General features: G+C 44.0%; 1 protein-coding gene across 2 annotated transcripts in view; it reads left to right on the top strand.

The window, feature by feature from the left end:
* LOC118401968 (arf-GAP with GTPase, ANK repeat and PH domain-containing protein 3-like) overlaps window positions 1-20,831 on the top strand; it is a 394,943-nt gene that overhangs the window by 272,989 nt on the left and 101,123 nt on the right. For both annotated transcript variants that reach the window (XM_035799697.2, XM_035799696.2), the window contains exons 4-6: window positions 7,296-7,381; window positions 13,962-14,103; window positions 14,662-14,796. In XM_035799697.2, the coding sequence (XP_035655590.1) occupies window positions 7,296-7,381; window positions 13,962-14,103; window positions 14,662-14,796 (363 nt within the window). The remainder of the gene's footprint in view (window positions 1-7,295; window positions 7,382-13,961; window positions 14,104-14,661; window positions 14,797-20,831) is intronic.

Genomic DNA, 20,831 nt, shown 5'->3' with positions numbered 1-20,831 from the left:
GTGTAATGGAGAGACACAACGTAAAAAATGTAAGCAAGGTTTGAAATGATTGTTGTAGTCAAACAATATATTTTTGGGCTTCTTGCGGTTCATTTGCAGTCTTCAAATTATTTTTTATTACATTCGGGCCCCCTGGCCATCCGCTAAAAGAAAAAATCAGCCCGTGACTGAATCTAGTTTATGATCCCTGGTTTAGAGATTGTAAGAAAGGCATTTCACTATACTTGTGCACATGACATTAAAACTTGAAACTTAATATAGTAAGATGCTTTCTCGGGTGACAGTTTCAGCCACTTGCAAATTGAAGGAAAGTGTGAGTGCACTTTTTTGGATACTGGAATTATTATGGATGAAGGTGCGAAGGTAATCTACTTTTTATTATTTACTTTTTTTGGCTTTATTTTTTTTTGCCCCTTTTTCTCCCCAATTTAGTGATATCCAATTACGTTCTTGTCCTATTTCTGCAACTCCCGTATGGACTTGGGAGAGGTGTCACGATTTACTAGGAGTGGTGGGTGGAATCAGGCGCAGAGAGCAGGGTTCAGTAGATTGTCAATTTATTCTCCAGCGCACAAAAACGGTCACGCCAACACACAGGGCGCATACAATAGACCAGCCCAAACACAAGACCAAAATAGTCTGGAGAATAACCACATGAAAAAACCACCATACAACAGAGTAACAAAAACAATCCCGCACAAAACAAGGGCGGGACAACCTACTATATAATAAGGACACTAATTAAACTAAAATACACACAGGTGAAACTAATAAGACAAAACCAACAGACAAACGAAAAAGGGATCGGTAGTGGCTAGTAGGACGGTGACGACGACCGCCGAACACCACCCGAACAGGCAGGGGAGCCAACTTCGGTGGAAGTCGTGACAAGAGGTGAAGGTCGAGAGACTTGCATCCTCCGAAACATGACTCTGCCAAACATCACTACTTGCATAACCCGGAAGCCAGCCACAACAATGTGTTGGAGGAAACACCGTACAACTGGCGACTGAAGTCAGCGTGCATGCGCCCGGCCCGCCACAAGCAGTTGCTAGAGCGCGATTGGACAAGGACACCCCAGCCGGCCAAACCCTTCTCAAACCCGGATGACACTGGGCCATTTGTGTGGGTCTACCGGTGGCAGCCGGCTGCGACAGAGCCTGGGATCGAACCTGGGTCTGTAGTTATGCCTCTCAAACTGCGATGCAGTGCCTTAGACAGCTGCAACATTCGGGAGGCCCGGTAACCTACTTTTAGAAATAATTTGTGTTTACAATCGGATAAAAACATAATGACTGGTTGTGTTCATGCTACGTTAAAAGGTAATACATCTTTCTAGTTAAATTAGATATCTTTAATATAAAACCCATTAAAGGAGGTCCCCTGAAAAAATGTGGCGTCCCTATGGAAATCAAAGATCCGTCCAACTGATTTGTTCTGGCGCCGGCATTGTTTCAGCAGAGGAAAGTCTCTCTCACTCTCTCTGACTATTACACAACAAAACTGATGTCTGGGAGAATCCCCCTTCACCAAGTGGGCTAAAGTGGACTTAATAGGGAGCAAGTGTGTCTCAAGTGGATCTGTATTGCATGTTGGCCCTCGCTAGAACACTGCCTACCTAGTCCTTGAAGACTGCCGGCAGAGCCAGTCACTGTGACCTCAATTGCTATTTTGCAGAGGTGGGATCTTGTCATTTGGAAAGTTCAAATTCAGTTCTAAAACTGTTATGAACTTCATTCTCTCTATCTTTTTACATACGTCTGTAACAGATAACACGGCTTATTATGAAATAGCTGGTGTTGCCGCAACGATAGATATTTCATACCGGTTTTATGTCTGTACTTTGTCACTGGCAAGAAAAAGTATGTGAACCCTTTGGAATTACCTGTACTTTTGTCTGTTGTTGTGACTTAGATTAAGATCAGATCTAATTTTATGACCAATTTATTTAGAAATCCAGATCATTCCAAAGGGTTCACATACTTTTTCTTGCCCCTGTACACTACATGACCAAAAGTATGTTCAAATCTTATCAAATTTTATTTGTCACATGCAGATGTTAATGCGAGTGTAGCGAAATGCTTGTGCTTCGAGTTCCGACTATGCAGTAATATCTAACAGGTAATCTAACAATGTCCCAACAACTACCTAATATACACACAAGTGTAAAGGAATTAATAAGAATATGTACATAAAGATAAATATGGATGAGCGATGGCCGAACGGCAGAGGCAAGATGCAGTAGATGGTATAGAGTACAGTATATACATTTGAAATGAGTAGTGTAGGGTATGTAAACTTTATATAAAGTGGCATAGTTTAAAGTGACTGGTGATACATGTATTACATCCAATTTTTAAATATTAAAATTATAGATATTGAGTCAGTATGTTGGTAGCAGCCACTCAATGTTAGTGGTGGCTGTTTAACAGTCTGATGGCCTTGAGATAAAAGCTGTTTTTCAGTCTCTCGGTCCCAGCTTTGGTGCACCTGTACTGACCTCGCCTTCTGGATGATAGCGGGGTGAACAGGCAGTGGCTCGGATGGTTCTTGTCCTTGATGATCTTTTTGGCCTTCCTGTGACATTGGGTAGTGTAGGTGTCCTGGAGAGCAGGTAGTTTGCCCCGGTGATGCATTGTGCAGACCTCACTACCCTCTGGAGAGCCTTACAGCCCGACAGGATGCTCTCGATTGTGCATCTGTAAATGTTTGTGAGTGTTTTAGGTGACAAGCCACATTTTTCAGCCTCCTGAGGTCGAAGAGGCGCTGTTGCAACTTCTTCACCATGCGGTCTGTGTGGATGGACCATTTCAGTTTATCTGTGATGTGTACGCCGAGGAACTTAACTTTCCACCTTCTCCATTACTGTCCCGTCGATGTGGATAAGGGGGTGCACACTCTGCTGTTTCCTGAAGTCCACTATCATCTCCTTTGTTTTGTTGACATTGAGTGAGAGGTTATTTTCCTGACACCACACTCCGAGGGCCCTCACCTCCTCCCTGTAGGCCGTCTCATCGTTTTTGGTAATCAAGCCTACCACTGTAGTGTCGTCTGCAAACTTAATGATTGAGTTGGAGGCGTGCATGGCCACGCAGTCATGGGTGAACAGGGAGTACAGGAGAGGGCTGAGAACGCACCTTTGTGGGGCCCCAGTGTTCAAGATCGGCGGGGTGGACATGATGTTTCCTACCCTCACCACCTGGGGGCGGTCCATCAGGAAGTCCAGGACCCAGTTGCACAGGGCGGGGTCGAGGCCCAGGAGGTCGAGCTTAACGATGAGTTTGGAGGGTACTATGGTGTTAAATCCTGAGCTGTAGTCGATGAACAGCATTCTTACATCGGTATTCCTTCTGTCCATGTGGGTTAGGGCAGTGTGATTGCGATTGCGTCGTCTGTGGACCTATTGGGGCGGTAAGCAAATTGAAGTGGGTCTAGGGTGTCAGGTAGGGTGGAGGTGATATGATCCTTGACTAGTCTCTCAAAGCACTTCATGATGACGGAGGTGAGTGCTACGGGGCGATAGTCAGTTACCTTAGCTTTCTTGGGAACTGGAACAATGGTGGCCTTCTTGAAGCATGTGGGAACGGCAGACTGGGATTGATTGAATATGTCCGTAAATACATCAGCCAGCTGGTCTGCGCAAGCTCTGAGGACACGGCTAGGGATGCCGTCTGGGTCGGCAGCCTTGCGAGGGTTAACACGTTTAAATGCTTTACTCACGTTGGCTGCGGTGAAGGAGAGCCCGCAGGTTTTGGTAGAGGGCCATGTCGTTGGCACTGTATTGACCTCAAAGCGAGCAAAGAAGTTGTTTAGTTTGTCTGGGAGCAGGACTACATGGTCCGCGACGGGGCTGGTTTTCTTTTTGTAGTCCATGATTGACTGTAGACCCTGCCACATACCTCTCGTGTCTGAGCCGTTGAATTGCGACTCTACTTTGTCTCTATACTGATGCTTAGCTTGTTTAATAGCCTTGCGGAGGGAATAGCTACACTGTTTGTATTTGGTCATGTTTCCGGTCGCCTTGCCCTGATTAAAAGCAATGGTTCGCGCTTTCAGTTTTACACGAATGCTGCCATCAACCCACGGTTTCTGGTTGGGGAAGGGTTTAATTGTTGCTGTGGGTACAACATCACAAATGCACTTGCTAATAAACTTGCTCACCGAATCAGTGTATTCATCAATGTTATTGTCCGACTCTATGCGGAACATATCCCAGTCCATGTGATCGAAGCAATCTTGAAGTGTGGAATCAGATTGGTTGAACCAGCGTTGAACAGACCTGAGCATGGGCGTTTCCTGTTTTAGTTTTTGTCTATAGGCTGGGAGCAACAAAATGGAGTCGTGGTCAGATTTTCCGAAAGGAGGGCGGGGCAGGGCAGGGCTTTGGATGCGTTGCGGAAGTTAGAATAACAATGGTCCAGGATTTCTTCCGCACGGGTGGCGCAGTCGATAAGCTGATCAAATTTAGGGAGTCTTGTCTTTAGATTAGTCTTGTTAAAATTCCCAGCTACAATGAACACAGCCTCAGGATATGTGGTTTCCAGTTTACATAGAGTCTAATGAAGTTAATTCAGGGCCATCGATGTGTCTGCTTGGGGGGGTATATACGGCTGTGATTATAATCGAAGAGAATTCTCTTGGTAGATAATGCGGACGACATTTGATTGTAAGGAATTCTAGGTCAGGTGAGCAAAATTACTTTAGTTCCTGTATGTTGTTATGATCACACCCCGTCTCGTTAATCATAAGACATACGCCCTTCTTCTTACCAGAGAGATGTTTGTTTCTGTCGACGCGATGCGTAAAGAAACCAGGTGGCTGTACCGACTCTGATAGCATGTCTCGGGTGAGCCACGTTTCCGTGAAACAAAGAACGTTACAATCTGTGATGTCTCTCTGGAAGGCAACCCTTGCTCTGATTTTGTCTACTTACTTGTCAAGAGACTGGACGTTGGTGAGTAGTAAACTCGGGAGCGGTGAGCGATGTGCCCGTCTACAGAGCCTGACCAGAAGACCCCTCCTGCGGCGCTGTTGTTTTGGGTCGCCGGTTGGGATCTGATCCATTGTCCTGGGTGGTAGACCAAACAGAGGATCCGCTTCGGGAAAGTCATATTCCTGGTCGTAATGTTGGTAAGTTGACGGAGTTGGTCCCCCATTTGCTGCTATAATAGTCTCCACACTTCTGGGAAGGCTTTTCACTAGATGTTGGAACATTCTGCGGAGACTTGCTTCAATACAGCCACAAGAGAATTAGTGAGGTCAGGCATTGATTTTTGGCGAATAGGCCTGGCTCACAGCCGACATTCCAATTCATCCCAAAGGTATTTGATGGGGTTGAGGTGAGGGCTCTGTGCAAGCCAGTCAAGTTCTTCCACACCGATCTCGACAAACCATTTCTGTATGGACTTCACTTTGTGCATGGGGGCATTGTCATGCTGAAAGAGGAAAGGGCCTTCCCCAAACTGTTGTCACAAAGTTGAAAGCACAGAATTGTTTACAATGCATTAATTAAGATTTCCCTTCACTGGAACTAAGGGGCCTAGCCCGAACGATGAAAAACAGCTCCAGACCATTATTCCTGCTCAACCAAACTTTACAGTTGGCACTAGGCATTTGGGCAGGTAGTGTTCTCCTGGCATCAGCCAAACCCAGATGAATGTGTTGGACTGCCAGATGGTGAAGCGTGATTCATCACTCCAGAGAACGCATTTCCACTGCTCCAGAGTCCAATGGCGGCGAGCTTTATACCACTCCAGCCGGCACTTATTATTGCGCATGGTGATCTTAGGCTTATGTGCGGCTGCTCGGCCATGGAAACCCATTTCATGAAGCTCCTGATGAACAGTTCTTGTGCTGACGTTGCTTCCAGAGGCAGTATGGACCTCGGTAGTGAGTGTTGCAACTGAGAACAGATGATTTGTTTGCACTTCAGCACCCGGTGGGCTCGTTCTGTGAGCTTGTGTGGCCTAACACTTCACGGCTGAGCCGTTGTTGCTCCTAGATGTTTCCACTTCACAATAACAGCACTTACAGTTGACCGGGGCAGCTCTAGCAGGGCAGAAGTTTGAGGAACTGACTTGTTGGTGCCACGTTGAAAGTCACTAAGCTCTTCAGTAAGGCCATTCTACTGGCAATGTTTGTCTATGGAGATTGCATGGATGCGTGCTCATTCGCATGGCTGTGTATATCTGTCAGCAACAGGTTGGCTGAAATAGCCAAATCCACAAATTTGTATGGGTGTCCACATACTTTTGTATATATAGTATACTTTATTATGCCCACTCTTACAACTTTCATGGAATCGTAAATTATTCAATATTGTTTGAGATAGCTTGAAGCAGATGTTCTGCATTCGAAAACCAATGTTTTATTTTCCTGGGACGCGTTTCTTGCCTAGCTCCCCAGCTCTCATTTGAATATTTTTAATCTCCACCAGATCTCAAACCATTCCAATGATATGCAAAATCCAATTTAGTATGAGGCATTCCCATCGGTTTGTATTTTATCTGTAGCCAACGTTGCCCGTGGCAAAGAATATGAACATGCATTCAAAAAGATGACGGGGGAAAAGTCCAGGCTCACTATAGTCTACTGTATAGCTTCTCTCGTCTCCACTATCCTGAGGTCATGAACTACAGCAACTTTAGATTAAGACTTCTCTCTTTTTTTCCCTTTTATCTTCCATCCCCTCCTTCCCTCTTTATCGCAGGCTCCAGGCTACATCCATTCTGCCTTATCACTTCCATACAGAATCTGAATCTATGACTGTTAATACTCAAGCATGCCATCTTATAGCTTGTGTAGTTTTGCAAGTGATGGAAACTGATCTCCAGGCTAGCTGGTGATTGTGAAGTGAATTTGGGGGTCATTGAGACAGCGAGGTCAAATCGAACTGCAGCCTATCACAAGCCGGATGGATGTCTCCAAACTTTCATCAAAACTTTATCAGAATGGAATGTCATCTATATGTGAATGTGATGTATGAAAATGGGAAAGTCTGACTCATGCCTTGGGCCTACTGGTGTGTGTTTGTGAAAAATATTGGTGTTAATGTTGAATTTTGGTGATTTAGCTGTAGCTTAACCAAACACGTTTTCATTGACAAGTAGTAGATAGAATATCTTGTCAGTGCTTTACACCTTTTTAGGCCTGAGTTTATGCCCTCTTCCATCCCTTTGCCAAGCCCTTTGATAGGCAGGGTAAAGCGGCTGTATTAATAATGATGATCTCTAAGTATTTTCCTGATCAGGCACCACCCTATAAACTCACTGTGACATGTCTCTTCTCTTTTTCAGGTGGTCGGTTCAAGAAGGAGATGGTGGTTGATGGACAGAGCTACCTGCTGCTGATCAGAGATGAGGGAGGCCCCCCGGAGCTGCAGGTACCTACGCTCTGCTTGCTTTATAATCCTACCTGTCTGCATCCCTCAGCACAGCCAATTAACACCACTTAAAGTCTGAAAGATAATGATAATTTCTGACTTGATGTGTAATGTTTATGTCCAATGGCCGATGAGCAATGCGTTGTTTTATCTCTCATGTCTCTTCATATGACAAGGATTGAAAGGGATTTGCCAGTAGATTGTCGACATGAGTCATAATGATGACTGCTAGCTTGCTTGCTATGATTTTGAAAGTCCAATCAAAGCTACTGCAGATATAACGTGATTTGATGTCATTCTGTGGCCAATGACCTTGAGCCTTCTTGGATGGGCACTTCTAATGTAAATCGATGCAGCACCCAAGGGGTAAAAATTATTGAGCTCTACCCATAAGACTTGGAGGTGACATAGTGTCCCCATGAGTCACAGAACACTGAGCCAATCACAGCACAACGCTCCATATTTTCTGCTGGCTTGCTCCACCACCACAGAAAGCAATGAGCTAGGCTGAAACACCTGCATTTTGGAGCCGCCTTCCTCAAGAAAGCAACAAAGAGACCATGTATGCGGCTTTATTAACTCAATTATTATTTAATTTTTTACATTGTTTGCAAACTGGTATGTGACACGTATTAATCACCAAATAACAAACAAATAATTGTTTTCTCCAAACCAGTTACAAACATAAATGGCAACTTTCAGACACACACAAACAAAGTGCCTGCATTATTATTTGCCATAAATTGTACTAATTCGTCTTGTCTTTCAAAATACATAGATTCCTCTACAATTTCTTTCACTCAGACAACCCAGAATTCTCAATAGTTGCTCAGTTAGCAGGAGGAATGGGGGCAACTTCTTGTCGCGCGAGATGCTGAAGTTCAGAACATCTGTCAGTCAAAACGAATACAGCGCAATGAAGTGCAGAGTTCTGACGTCATGTGTAGTATGTTACTGTACAGCCACTGCGATCCAATTTAGGTGTTTATCAGTGCCCAAATCCGCCATTTTCAACCCGTAGACGGATACGAGTGTAAAGAGCTACTTCTATATAGCTGAGCATCACAAAGAGAACTTTATTGTATTTTTTGATTGACAAACTCATTTTAACTAGATCCGGTAGGTGTGTTGTAACTGTTGACAAATAATGACATTAACATACTGTATATTGCTATGAATGTGAAAGTAGAGTGACTCCCCTAGCGGGGGAAACCAGGCCACCAGCACCAATTTCAAACACTCTAACCACTGTCCTAATAAGGGATATATCTAGGGCATGTGCTTATTAGTCCAATATAGTTAGGCCCTGTCCAGAAGAAACCCCAATCCATCGTCTATAGGCATCTACAGGGGCGCAACTTTCACTGGGGACTCACGTTCTGAAAATGCATTTTTGTCCCCCCCAGTTTTATAATTGGAATGTGATGCAAAACAAGGCAGGGTGTGCTTTAGGACCATGCGGACGCCTCCGAGTGGTCAGGTAGGCTCTTTGGAGTGTCTATACGACTGGATAAATTAAAAAATATAAAAAATAGTTATGTCCCCCCCACTTCGAAAACCAAAGTTGCGCCCCTAGGCACTTATGAAGATGAAACAACTTCGATCGGCAAGCAATAGGGTGAATGCACTTTGAAGTTCATCTCAGCTCTGTTAAAAATATAAGTTAAAAAAAATAAGTCAATCAAATTGATCATGAGAATAGTCGGATTAACTGATACCTGACACAGATATGCTTCTATTCCAATCCCAAGTGAGGACGTGTTGAATAATTACTGTAGAAATGAAAATGCACAATTTGACCATCTACTCTGAACAAAAATATAAATGCAACATGCAACAATTTCAGCGATTTTAGTGAGTTACAGTTCATAGAAGGAAATCAGTCAATTGAAATAAGTCAATTATGCCCTATTCTATGGATTTCACATGACTGGGCAGGGGTGCATCCAGGGGTGGGCCAATCAGAATGAGTTTTCCCCCACAAAAGGGCTTTATTACAGACAGATATACTCCTCAGCACCCTCTGCCCCCCGGACGTCCCTGCAGGTGAAGAAGCTGGATGTGGAAGTCCTGAGCTGGTGTGGCTACACGTGGCTGGGGTTGTGAGTCGTTGTAGGCGGCATATGGTAGATACCTGAACATTATATTCTCTGGCAACAGCTTTGTTGGACATTCCTGCAGTCAGCATGCCAATTGCCCGCTCCCTCAAAACTTGAGACATCTGTGGCATTGTGTTATGTGACACAACTGCACATTTTAGAGGGGCTTTTTATTGTCCCCAGCACAAGGTGCACCTGTGTATTGATCATGCTGTTTAATCAGCATCTTGATATGCCACACCTGTCAGGTGGATGGATTCTCTTGGCAAGGGAGAAATGCTCACTAACAGGGATGTAAACAAATTTGGGCACACAATGAGAGAAATAAGATTTTTGTGAAAATTGAACATTTCTGGCATTTTTTTATTTCAGCTCAAGAAACATGGGACCAACACTTTACATGTTGCGTTTATATTTTTGTTCAGTATACGTCAAGGTGTGTCAAATATGTAAGTTGAGAACACTGTTAAAAGCAGTGTGTGTGAGTATCCCTAACCTTGCCAACTGACAGAGTTATGAATGGATCAGTGGTTCACCAATCAGGGCCTTGATTGGCTTGGCAACAGTAACAAGGCGGGATGTCTAATGTTCTGTTTTTTGGGTTTTTTTTTTGTAACGTTTCTTTGGGACTATCAGTCGACATCCTGACAATGCACAGAAATGTTCCTGCAACGTTCCCATGAAATGTGCCTTGAACATTAATAGCTTAAATTCTGAGAACATGGCAACCATGTTCTGTGTATGTTTGGTGGGACGTTGATGGAATATTCTCCTAACACTCAGAAAACTGGACACAAATGTTCTTTCAACATTCACGTGTCTAGAACATTAATATCTTAAATTCTGAGAAAATGGTTACTAGTTCCTGGTCAATTCTATTTGACATTAAGTCTCTTTGAAACATTCCTTGCACATCACGGGAACATTCCTATGAAAATGTTAGTTAATGACTTAATGAGACTCTTAAGGGAACATTTGTTGTTAGCTGGGTACCTGTCTGGAGTGCCAGGTGGGCGGGGGTTGCTCTATTGGGATTATTCTATTGGCTCCATTGCAACAGGTAAGCTCAATCAAGCACAGATACAGTATTTTAAATGATCTAAAATAGTATTTGAACCCAGGTCTGATTCATTCCCCTGGGGCTCAGGAGCGATAGATGTGTGAACGCTGCTGAATGCCTGAATGGAGGAAGGAGGTGGAGGCGAAGTAGAAAAGGGCTTGTTACACTGTTAGCGCTCGGCCACGGTTCTGTTTCCTCCTTAACCACTTTCTCAGAAGCTATTGTGATTATGAGGACCTTATTCTGCTGCCTGAGGGAAACCTCTTCCTCTCGTCTCTCCCTGGTGCTGCACTAAGAGATACAGTATATAGATTAGGTTTGTGTTTGTGTAATGGTGGAGGGGAAAGCAGGTTCCACCTTCCGATAACCTGTGATACAGGTTTGTAATAGCTATATTTCAGATTACATTGATATTCCCCCTTGTAACTGGCGACACAGGCGTTAACACAATAACAGATGCTCTGCATTAAATGGCTTTTGCTACACTGCCCTCTTCTGCACACATATGGAACTGAAGCCACCACCGTAAAAATAAGAAAAGGGAATTATTCATTAAGTTGTCATTAAATTGCTGTGGTTATTCATACAAAAACCTAATCAGGAGATTCATAATATAATTTTGTTTCAGCTAGTTATGGTTCACCATAAGAAATTGATTGCAACTCATTTTTATGTGAACATCTCAATAGGGCGAGATTTATTGAGGGCTCTGAAGTAGGTTTTCATCATGGATCTATCTGTACTTTCCTCCAATTATCTTTCCCTCGATCCTGACTAGTCACCCAGTCCTGCCGCTGAAAAACATCCCCACAGCATGATGCTGCCACCAGCCTGCTTCACCATAGGGATGGTGACAGGTTTCCTCCAGATGTGATGCTTGGCATTCAGGCCAAAGAATTCAATCTTGGTTTCATCAGACCAGAGAATCTTGTTTCCCATGGTCTGAGTACTTTAGGTGCCTTTTGGCAAACTCCAAGTGGGCTGTCATGTGCCTTTTACTGAGGAATGGCTTCCATGTGGCCACTCTACCATAAAAGCCTGATCGGTGGAGTGCTGCAGAGAAGGTTGTCCTTCTGGAAGGTTATCCCATCTCCACAGAGGAACTCTGGAGCTCTGTCAGAGTGACCATCAGGTTCTTGGTCACCTATGTGACCAAGGCCATTCTCCCCTGAGTGCTTAGTTTGGCCAGGCGGCCAGCTCTAGGAAGAGTCCTAATGGTTCCAAACTTCTTCCATTTAATAACGATGGAGGCCACTGTGTTCTTTTTTGGTACACTTCCCCCAGATCTGTGCCTTGACACAATCCTGTCTCGGCGCTCTACAGACAATTCCTTCCACCTCATGGCTTGTTTTTTTTTTTGCTCTGACACGCACTGTCAACTGGGACAATATATAGACAGGCTTGTGCCTTTCCAAATCCTGTCCAATCAATTGAATTTACCACAGGTGGACTCCAATCAAGTTGTAGAAACATCTCAGTGACGATCAATGGAAACAGGATGCACCTGAGCTCAATTTCGAGTCTCATAGCAAAGGGTCTGAATACTTATTTAAATAAAAATGCACTATATATATATATATAAATAAATAAGTGTATGTAAACTTCCGAATTCAACTGTAGATACATATATGTACATGCATACAGAGAGAGAGAGACAGAGAGAGATATATGAGAATATATATATTCTCATATATCTCTCTCTGTCTCTCTCTGGGACAATATATAGATATTCTCATATCTCTCTCTGTCTCTCTCTCTGTATGCATGTATATATGTATCTACAGTTGAATTCGGAAGTTTACATACACTTAAGTTGGAGTCATTAAAACGAGTTTTTCAACCACTCCAGAAATGTCTTGTTAACAAACTATAGTCGGTTAGGACATCTACTTTGTGCATGACACAAGTCATTTTTCCAACAATTGTTTACAGACAGATTATTTCAATGTATCACAATTCCAGTGGGTCAGAAGTTTACGTAAACTAAGTTGACTGTGCCTTTAAACGGCTTGGAAAATGATGGCATTGCTTTAGAAGCTTCTGATAAGTGACATAATTTGAGTCAATTGGAGGTGTATTGATGTATTTCAAGGCCTACCTTCAAACTCAGTGCCTCTTTGCTTGACATCATGGGAAAATCAAAAGAAATCAGCCAAGACCTCACTATTTTTTTTTTACCTCCACAAGTCTGGTTCATCCTTGGGAGCAATTTACAAATGCCTGAAGGTACCACGTTCATCTGTACAACCAATAGTACGCAAGTATAAACACCATGGGACCACGCAGCCGTCATACCGCTCAGGAAGGAGACGCGTTCTGTCTCCTAGAGATGAACGTACTTTGGTGTGAAAAGTGCAAATCAAACCCAGAACAACAGCAAAGGACCTTGTGAAGATGCTGGAGGAAACACAGTATCCACAGTAAAACGAGTCCTATATTTACATAACCTGAAAGGTCGCTCAGCAAGGAAGAATCCTCTGCTTCAAAACCGCCATAAAAAAAGCCAGACTATGGTTTGCAACTGCACATGGGGACAAAGATCGTACTTTTTGAAAAATGTCCTCTGGTCTGATGATACAAAAATATAACTGTTTGGAAATAATGACCATTGTTATGTTTGGAGGAAAAAGGGGGAAGCTTGCAAGCCGAAGAACACCATCCCAACCGTGAAGCACAGGGGTGGCAGCATCATGTTGTGGGGGTGCTTTGATGCAGGAGGGACTGGTGCACTTCACAAAATAGATGGCATCCTGAGGGAGCAAAATTATGTGGATATATTGAAGCAATCAGTCAGTTAAAGCTTGATCGCAAATGGGTCTTCCAAGTCGACAATGACCCCAAGCATACTTCCAAAGTTGTGGGAAAATGGCTTAAGGACAACAAAGTCAAGGTATTGGAGTGGCCATCACAAAGCCCTGACCTCAATCCTATAGAACATTTGTGGGCAGAACTGAAAAAGCATGCGTGAGAAAAGAGGCCTTCAAACCTGACTCAGTTACACCAACTCTGTCTGGAGGAATGGGCCAAAATTCACCCAACTTATTGTGGGAAGGTTGTGGAAGGCTACCCAAAACATTTGACCCAAGTTAAACAATTTAAAGGCAGTGCTACCAAATACTATTTGAGTGTATGTAAACTTCTGATCCACTGGGAATATGATGAAATAAATAAAAGCTGAAATAAATCCTTCTCTCTACTATTATTCTGACATTTCACATTCTTAAAATAACGTGGTGATCCTAACTGACCTAAAACAGGGAATTTTTACTAGGATTAAATGTCGGGAATTGTGAAAAACTGAGTTTAAATGTATTAGGCTAAGGTGTATGTAAACTTCTGACTTCAACTGTATGTTGGTGCTTTTTTATGTGTTGAATCATCCCAAGCCTATTCTTGTGTTTGGTCTCTGTGTCCCCTCCAGTTTGCAGCATGGGTAGACGCTGTGGTGTTTGTCTTCAGTCTGGAAGATGAGATCAGTTTCCAGACAGTCTACAACTATTTCCTGCGTCTGTCCAGCTACAGGAACACAGCAGAGGTCCCCATGGTCCTGGTTGGGACGCAAGGTATTTAATTTGAACCTTGATTTAACCAGGCAATTCCCTTAAGCTCTGGATATTGTTTGGATTGTTTGTTTCATCCCATACTGAAGGAGAGGGGAGATTCAGCAATACTTCAAGGACAATGAAATTAAATACATAAGATTCTTTATAGCTAAAAATTTATCCAACGTGTTTCGACCTTTGGTCTTCATCTGGCTTTTTACAGAAGTTAAACAGAATGAGGCTTTTATACATTTTAAGGGACCAATCACAATGAGTATACAAATATAGACATGGGACAAAAGTGGTAGTTTGTGGCTTAGCGGTAGCCAGTTGTTACTATACAACTTACATAAATCACCTGACCTAAAGTAAGGCTGGGAGTTTTCTGACTCTGACTACATGCCCTGACCAGGAACAACTCTGGGCCTTAGTTTTAGCATAGACTTGAGATTTTAGTGTTCATTTTCATAAACAGAATCCCCCAAATGACATTTTGTCAAATGAAAAAGGACATGTAAAGCCTACTCTATATTATTCAAAGTGACTACAGTCTTGTTGGTGCTTTTTGTCTCTCCCCAGATGCCATCAGTGCTGCCAACCCCAGAGTGATCGATGACTCGCGGGCGAGGAAGCTGTCCAACGATCTGAAGCGCTCCACCTACTACGAGACCTGCTCCACCTATGGCCTCAATGTGGAACGAGTCTTCCAGGATGGTGAGGGCTGGGTTACTGGGCACTGGGGACGTACTGTAGCTTGGCCATCATGTCACTGAGTACTTAATGTCTGGTCCTGGACTGGCATTAATGCAACCATTTCAATGAATCAACTAATATCCAATCCCTTGATTAACTTAGTAGCTGAATGGGGTGTGTCAGTGCTGGGACAAAAATGTGGATCCCTGCGATCAGGAGTACATAATGCTGTCTTCAGTGTACCGTTGTAGAGGCCAACGTCCACACATCGTGTTTCTATTGCTATCCAGTATCCAATCTTCCCTAGCAGATGATTTAGCCATTCATACTCTCTACTGAATGGCAATGTAATGTCAATGGAAAAGACATGGGAAGGAAATTGGTAAGGGATATATAATGTTGGACTCTGTCAACACAGTGCCAATAGCCAAGATGAACCTTAGTCAACAAATGATACAACTCTCAGAGAAGATTCTACCCATGCTGCAAATCGCTAAAATGGTGCCCCCAACCAATTGTGTTTTTTTGTTTGTTTTTTTGCGTTGTTTGTAACTTATTTATTTAGTACATAATGTTGCCGCTATCGTCTCTTATGACCGAAAATCACAAGTCGACATCAGGACTGCGATTACTCACCATGGACTGGTAGAATCCTTTTTTTCCTTTAGTTAGTCTGACGAGCCGAACGCGAACGATATACTGCTTTCTCGGGAACAGGCTCAGATCCCTGTGAGCTGCCTGAAGAGGAGGCGGAAAAAAGGGGCCAGAGGGCGGGCTGCCTTCTGAGAATTCATAGGTGATCGAATAAACCCCTACTTCCTTCCATTCTGCTAACAAACGTGCACATTTTGGAGAATAAAATAGATGACCTACTCGGAAGGTTAAACTACCAACTAGACATTCAAAAGTGTAATATCTTATGCTTCATGGAGTCGTGGCTGAATGACGACACTATGAACATACAGCTGGCTGGTTATACGCTGCACCGGCAGGATAGAACAGTGGTGTCTGGTAAGACAAGGTCCAGCTGACTATGTATTTTTGTAAATAACAGCTGGTGCACGATATCTAAGGAAGTCTCGAGCTATTGCTCGCCTGAGTTAGAGTATCTCATCAAGCTGTAGACCTAACTATCTACCTATATAATGTAGCTGTTTAAATACCACCACAGTCAGAGGCTGGCACTAAGACAGCATTGAATGAGCTGTATTCCGCCATAAGCAAACAAGAAAACGCTCACCTGGGACTTGAATGCAGGGAACATTAAATCCGGTTTACCAAATTTCTATCAGCATGTTAAATGTACAACCAGAGGGAACAAAACCCTTTACCAACCAGAGGGACCACCTTTACTCCACACACAGAGACACATACAAAGCTCTCCCTCGCTCTCCATTTGGCAAATCTGACCATAATTCTATCTTCCTGATTCCTGCTTACAAGCGACATTTAAAGCAGGAAGCACCAGTGACTACATCAATAAAAAAGTGGTCAGATCAAGCAGATGCTAAGCTACAGGACTGTTTTGCTAGCCCAGACTGGAATATGTTCCGGGATTCCTCTGTTGTGGAGTGCACCACATCAGTCATTGGCTTCATCAATAAGTGCATCGATGACATCGTCCCCCAGTAACCATATGTACATACCCCAACCAGAAGCCATGGATTACAGGCAACATCCGCACTGAGCTAAAGGCTAGAGCTGCGGCTTTCAAGGAGCGGGTCGTATATAAGCTTATAAGAAATCCCGCTATGCCCTCCAACGAACCATCAAACAGGCAAAGCGTCAATACAGGACTAAGATCGAGTCGTACTACACCGGCTCTGACGCTCGTCGGATGTGGCAAGGCTTGCAAACCATTACAGACTACAAAGGGAAGCACAGCCGAGAGCTGCCCAGTGACATGAGCTTGCTAGACGAGCTAAACTATTTCCTTACTCGCTTCGAGGCAAATAACACTGAAACATGCATGAGAGCACTAGCTATTCCGGAAGACTGTGTGATCACGCTCTCCGCAGCCGATGTGAGTAAGACCTACAAAACAGATCAACATTCACAAGGCCACAGGTCCAGACGGATTACCAGGACGTGTACTGCGAGCATGCGCTGACCAACTGGCAAGTGTCTTCACTGACATTTTCAACCTCTCCCTGTCCGAGTCTGTAATACCAACATGTTTTAAGCATACCACCATAGTGCCTGTGCCCGAGAACACTAAGGTAACCTGCCTAAATGACTATCGACCCATAGCACTCACGTCTGTAGCCATGAAGTGCTTTGAAAGGCTGGTCATGGCTCACATCAACACCATTATCCCAGAAACCCTAGACCGACTCAAATGTGCATACCACCCCAATAGATCCACAGATGATACAATCTCTATTGCACTCCACACTGCCCTTTCCCTCCTGGACAAAAGGAACAGCTATGTGAGAATGCTATTCATTGACTACAGCTCAGCATTCAACACCATAGTGCCCTCAAAGCTCATCAATAAGCTAAGGACCTTGGGACTAAACACCTCCCTCTGCAACTGGATCCTGGACTTCCTGACGGGCTGCCCACAAATGGTAAGGGTAGGTAGCAACACATCTGCCACGCTGATCCTCAACACAGGGGCCCCTCAGGGGTGCGTCCTCAGCCCCCTCCTGTACTCCCTGTTCACGCATGGCTGCACAGCCAGGCACGACTCCAACACCATCATTATGTTTGCCGATATTACAACTGATCACCAACAATGACTTGATGGAGGTCAGAGACCTGGCAGTGTGGTGCCAGGACAACAACCTCTCCCTCAACGTGATCAAGATGATTGTGGACTACAGGAAAAGGACTACAGGAAAAGGAGGTCCGAGCACGCCCCTATTCTATTTGATAGGGCTACAGTGGAGCAGGTTGAGTACTTCAAGTTCCTTGGTGTCCACATCACCAACAAATTAACATGGTCCAAGCACACCAAGACAGTCGTGAAGAGGACACAACAAAACCTATTCCCCCTCAGGAGACTGAAAATATTTGTCATGGGTCCTCAGATCCTCTAAAGGTTATACAGCTGCACCATCGAGAGCATCCTGACTGGTTGCATCATTGCCTGGTATGGCAACTGCTCGGCCTCTGACCGCAGGGCACTACAGAGGGTAGTGTGAATGGCCCAGTTCATCACTGGGGCCAAGCTTCCTGCCATCCAGGACCTCTATACCAGGTGGTGTCAGAGGAAGGCCCTAAAAATTGTCAAAGACTCCAGCCACCCTTGTCATAGACTTCTCTGGTTAGGGGCTCATAGATAAGCATTTCACTGTAAGGTATACCTACAACTGTTGTATTGGGTGCATGTGACTAATCAAATTTGATTTGATTCGGTTCGGTTCAGGAAGAAAGCATCTCTGAATTTACCAAGGTCATGCCAATCTTAATCTGAACACAACAACACTATCCTGGTTACCACAGTACACTTAGCAAAACAAATATGATGTGTCCACACTCAAAAAGATGTTGCATAAAACTTACTTAAGTTTTCAATATTTTACATTTGTTTTACTACATCAGGATAGCATACACAGACATTCTGGCTTAACAGCCTTCTTCAGTGTGTAGGTACAGCACATCTTTTTAACAATAACTCTCATTTACTCTCCAAACACTCTCTTTACCAAACGTATGAATACAGTGAGTGTACAAAACATTATGTCTACCTGCTCTTTCCAGGACATAGACTGACCAGGTGAATCCAGGTGAAAGCTATGGTCCCTTATTGATGTCACTTCAAACCTACTTCAATCCGTGTAGATGAAGGGGAGGAGACAGGTTAAAGAAGGATTATTAAGCCTTGAGACAATTGAGACATAGATTGTGTATATGTGTTTTTCAGAGGGTGAATGGGCAAGACAAAATATTGAAGTACCTTTTGAACGGGGTATGGTACTAGGTGCCAGGGACACTGGTTTGTGTCAAGAACTGCAACGCTGCTTGGTTTTTCATGCTCAACAGTTTCCCGTGTGTATCAAGAATGGTCCACTGCCCAAAGGACATCCAGTCAACTTGATCCAACTGTGAGAAGCATTGGAGTCAACATGTCCCAGCATCCCTGTTGAACACTTTCGACACCTTGTAGAGTCCATGCCCCAATGAATTGAGACTGTTCTGATGGCAAAAGGGGTTGCAACTCAATATTAGGAAGGTGTTCCTCATGTTTTGTACACTGTGTACATAACGCAGTGTTCACTTTTCCCTTTCGTTGTTTGTTAACACAAGGAGCCTTGTTGGTTCCGCACTCTTTTAATTGCTTCCTTTTAAGTAATTAAAAGACGTGTAAGTGTTTTGAGCGGCTTCTCCATTCCCCATTCTACTTTAGCCGTCAAGAGCGATACACCCCCCAGCTGTCAGACATACAGTATGTCAACTCATCTCTCCACTTCGGCCCTCATTCACGTCTCACAGAATCACAAATCTCCTTCCTGCTGAAGTCTATAGAGAACGCAACGCCGTCTGCATGGCCAATCATGTCCCTCTATACTACACATGACAGGCTAATTTGGTTTACATCACACCACAGATCTCCCTGGGTTGAAGACAGTCTCATTTGGTTAACATCACACCACAGATCTCCCTGGGTTGAAGACAGTCTCATTTGGTTAACATCACACCACAGATCTCCCTGGGTTGCAGACAGTCTCATTTGGTTAACATCACACCACAGATCTCCCTGGGTTGAAGACAGTCTCATTTGGTTAACATCACACCACAGATCTCCCTGGGTTGCAGACAGTCTCATTTGGTTAACATCACACCACAGATCTCCCTGGGTTGAAGACAGTCTCATTTGGTTAACATCACACCACAGATCTCCCTGGGTTGAAGACAGTCTCATTTGGTTAACATCACACCACAGATCTCCCTGGGTTGAAGACAGTCTCATTTGGTTAACATCACACCACAGATCTCCCTGGGTTGAAGACAGTCTCATTTGGTTAACATCACACCACAGATCTCCCTGGGTTGAAGACAGGCTAATTTGGTTTACATCACACCACAGATCTCCCTGGGTTGAAGACAGTCTCATTTGGTTAACATCACACCACAGATCTCCCTGGGTTGAAGACAGGCTAATTTGGTTTACATCACACCACAGATCTCCCTGGGTTGAAGACAGTCTCATTTGGTTAACATCACACCACAGATCTCCCTGGGTTGAAGACAGGCTAATTTGGTTTACATCACACCACAGATCTCCCTGGGTTGAAGACAGTCTCATTTGGTTAACATCACACCACAGATCTCCCTGGGTTGCAGACAGTCTCATTTGGTTAACATCACACCACAGATCTCCCTGGGTTGCAGACAGTCTCATTGGTTAACATCACAGCACAGATCTCCCTGGGTTGAAGACAGGCTCATTTGGTTAACATCACACCACAGATCTCCCTGGGTTGAAGACAGGCTCATTGGGTTAACATCACACCACAGATCTCCCTGGGTTGAAGACAGGCTCATTGGGTTAACATCACACCACAGATCTCCCTGGGTTGAAGACAGGCTCATTGGGTTAACATCACACCACAGATCTCCCTGGGTTGCAGACAGTCTCATTGGTTAACATCACAGCACAGATCTCCCTGGGTTGAAGACAGGCTCGTTGGTTAACATCACACCACAGATCTCCCTGGGTTGAAGACAGGCTCATTGGGTTAACATCACACCACAGATCTCCCTGGGTTGAAGACAGGCTCATTGGGTTAACATCACACCACAGATCTCCCTGGGTTGAAGACAGGCTCATTTGGTTAACATCACACAAATCTCCCTGAGCTGTAGACAGGCTAATTTCTCCAAACATACTGCAGCAGTATATTCCTTGGAAATGGAGATGCTTTGTATCTCTGGAGAACTGTATAAGTTAAGGTTCATCTCCACATATGTGCCTGGTTAAAGATAATTGTTCTGAAGTGGTTGTTAATATCAGTAGACTTGTTGATATTAGAGTTGACATTGTGGAGTTATCCTGAGTTATACCTATCCTGAAAGTACATTATACTTTATAACAGTCGTCAATTGACCTC

This window comes from Oncorhynchus keta, chromosome 23 (assembly GCF_023373465.1).
Source record: "Oncorhynchus keta strain PuntledgeMale-10-30-2019 chromosome 23, Oket_V2, whole genome shotgun sequence".
Taxonomy (NCBI): Eukaryota; Metazoa; Chordata; class Actinopteri; order Salmoniformes; family Salmonidae; genus Oncorhynchus; species Oncorhynchus keta.
The sequence above is the reverse complement of the archived record's forward strand: the minus strand, read 5'-3'. Positions and strand labels throughout refer to the sequence as shown.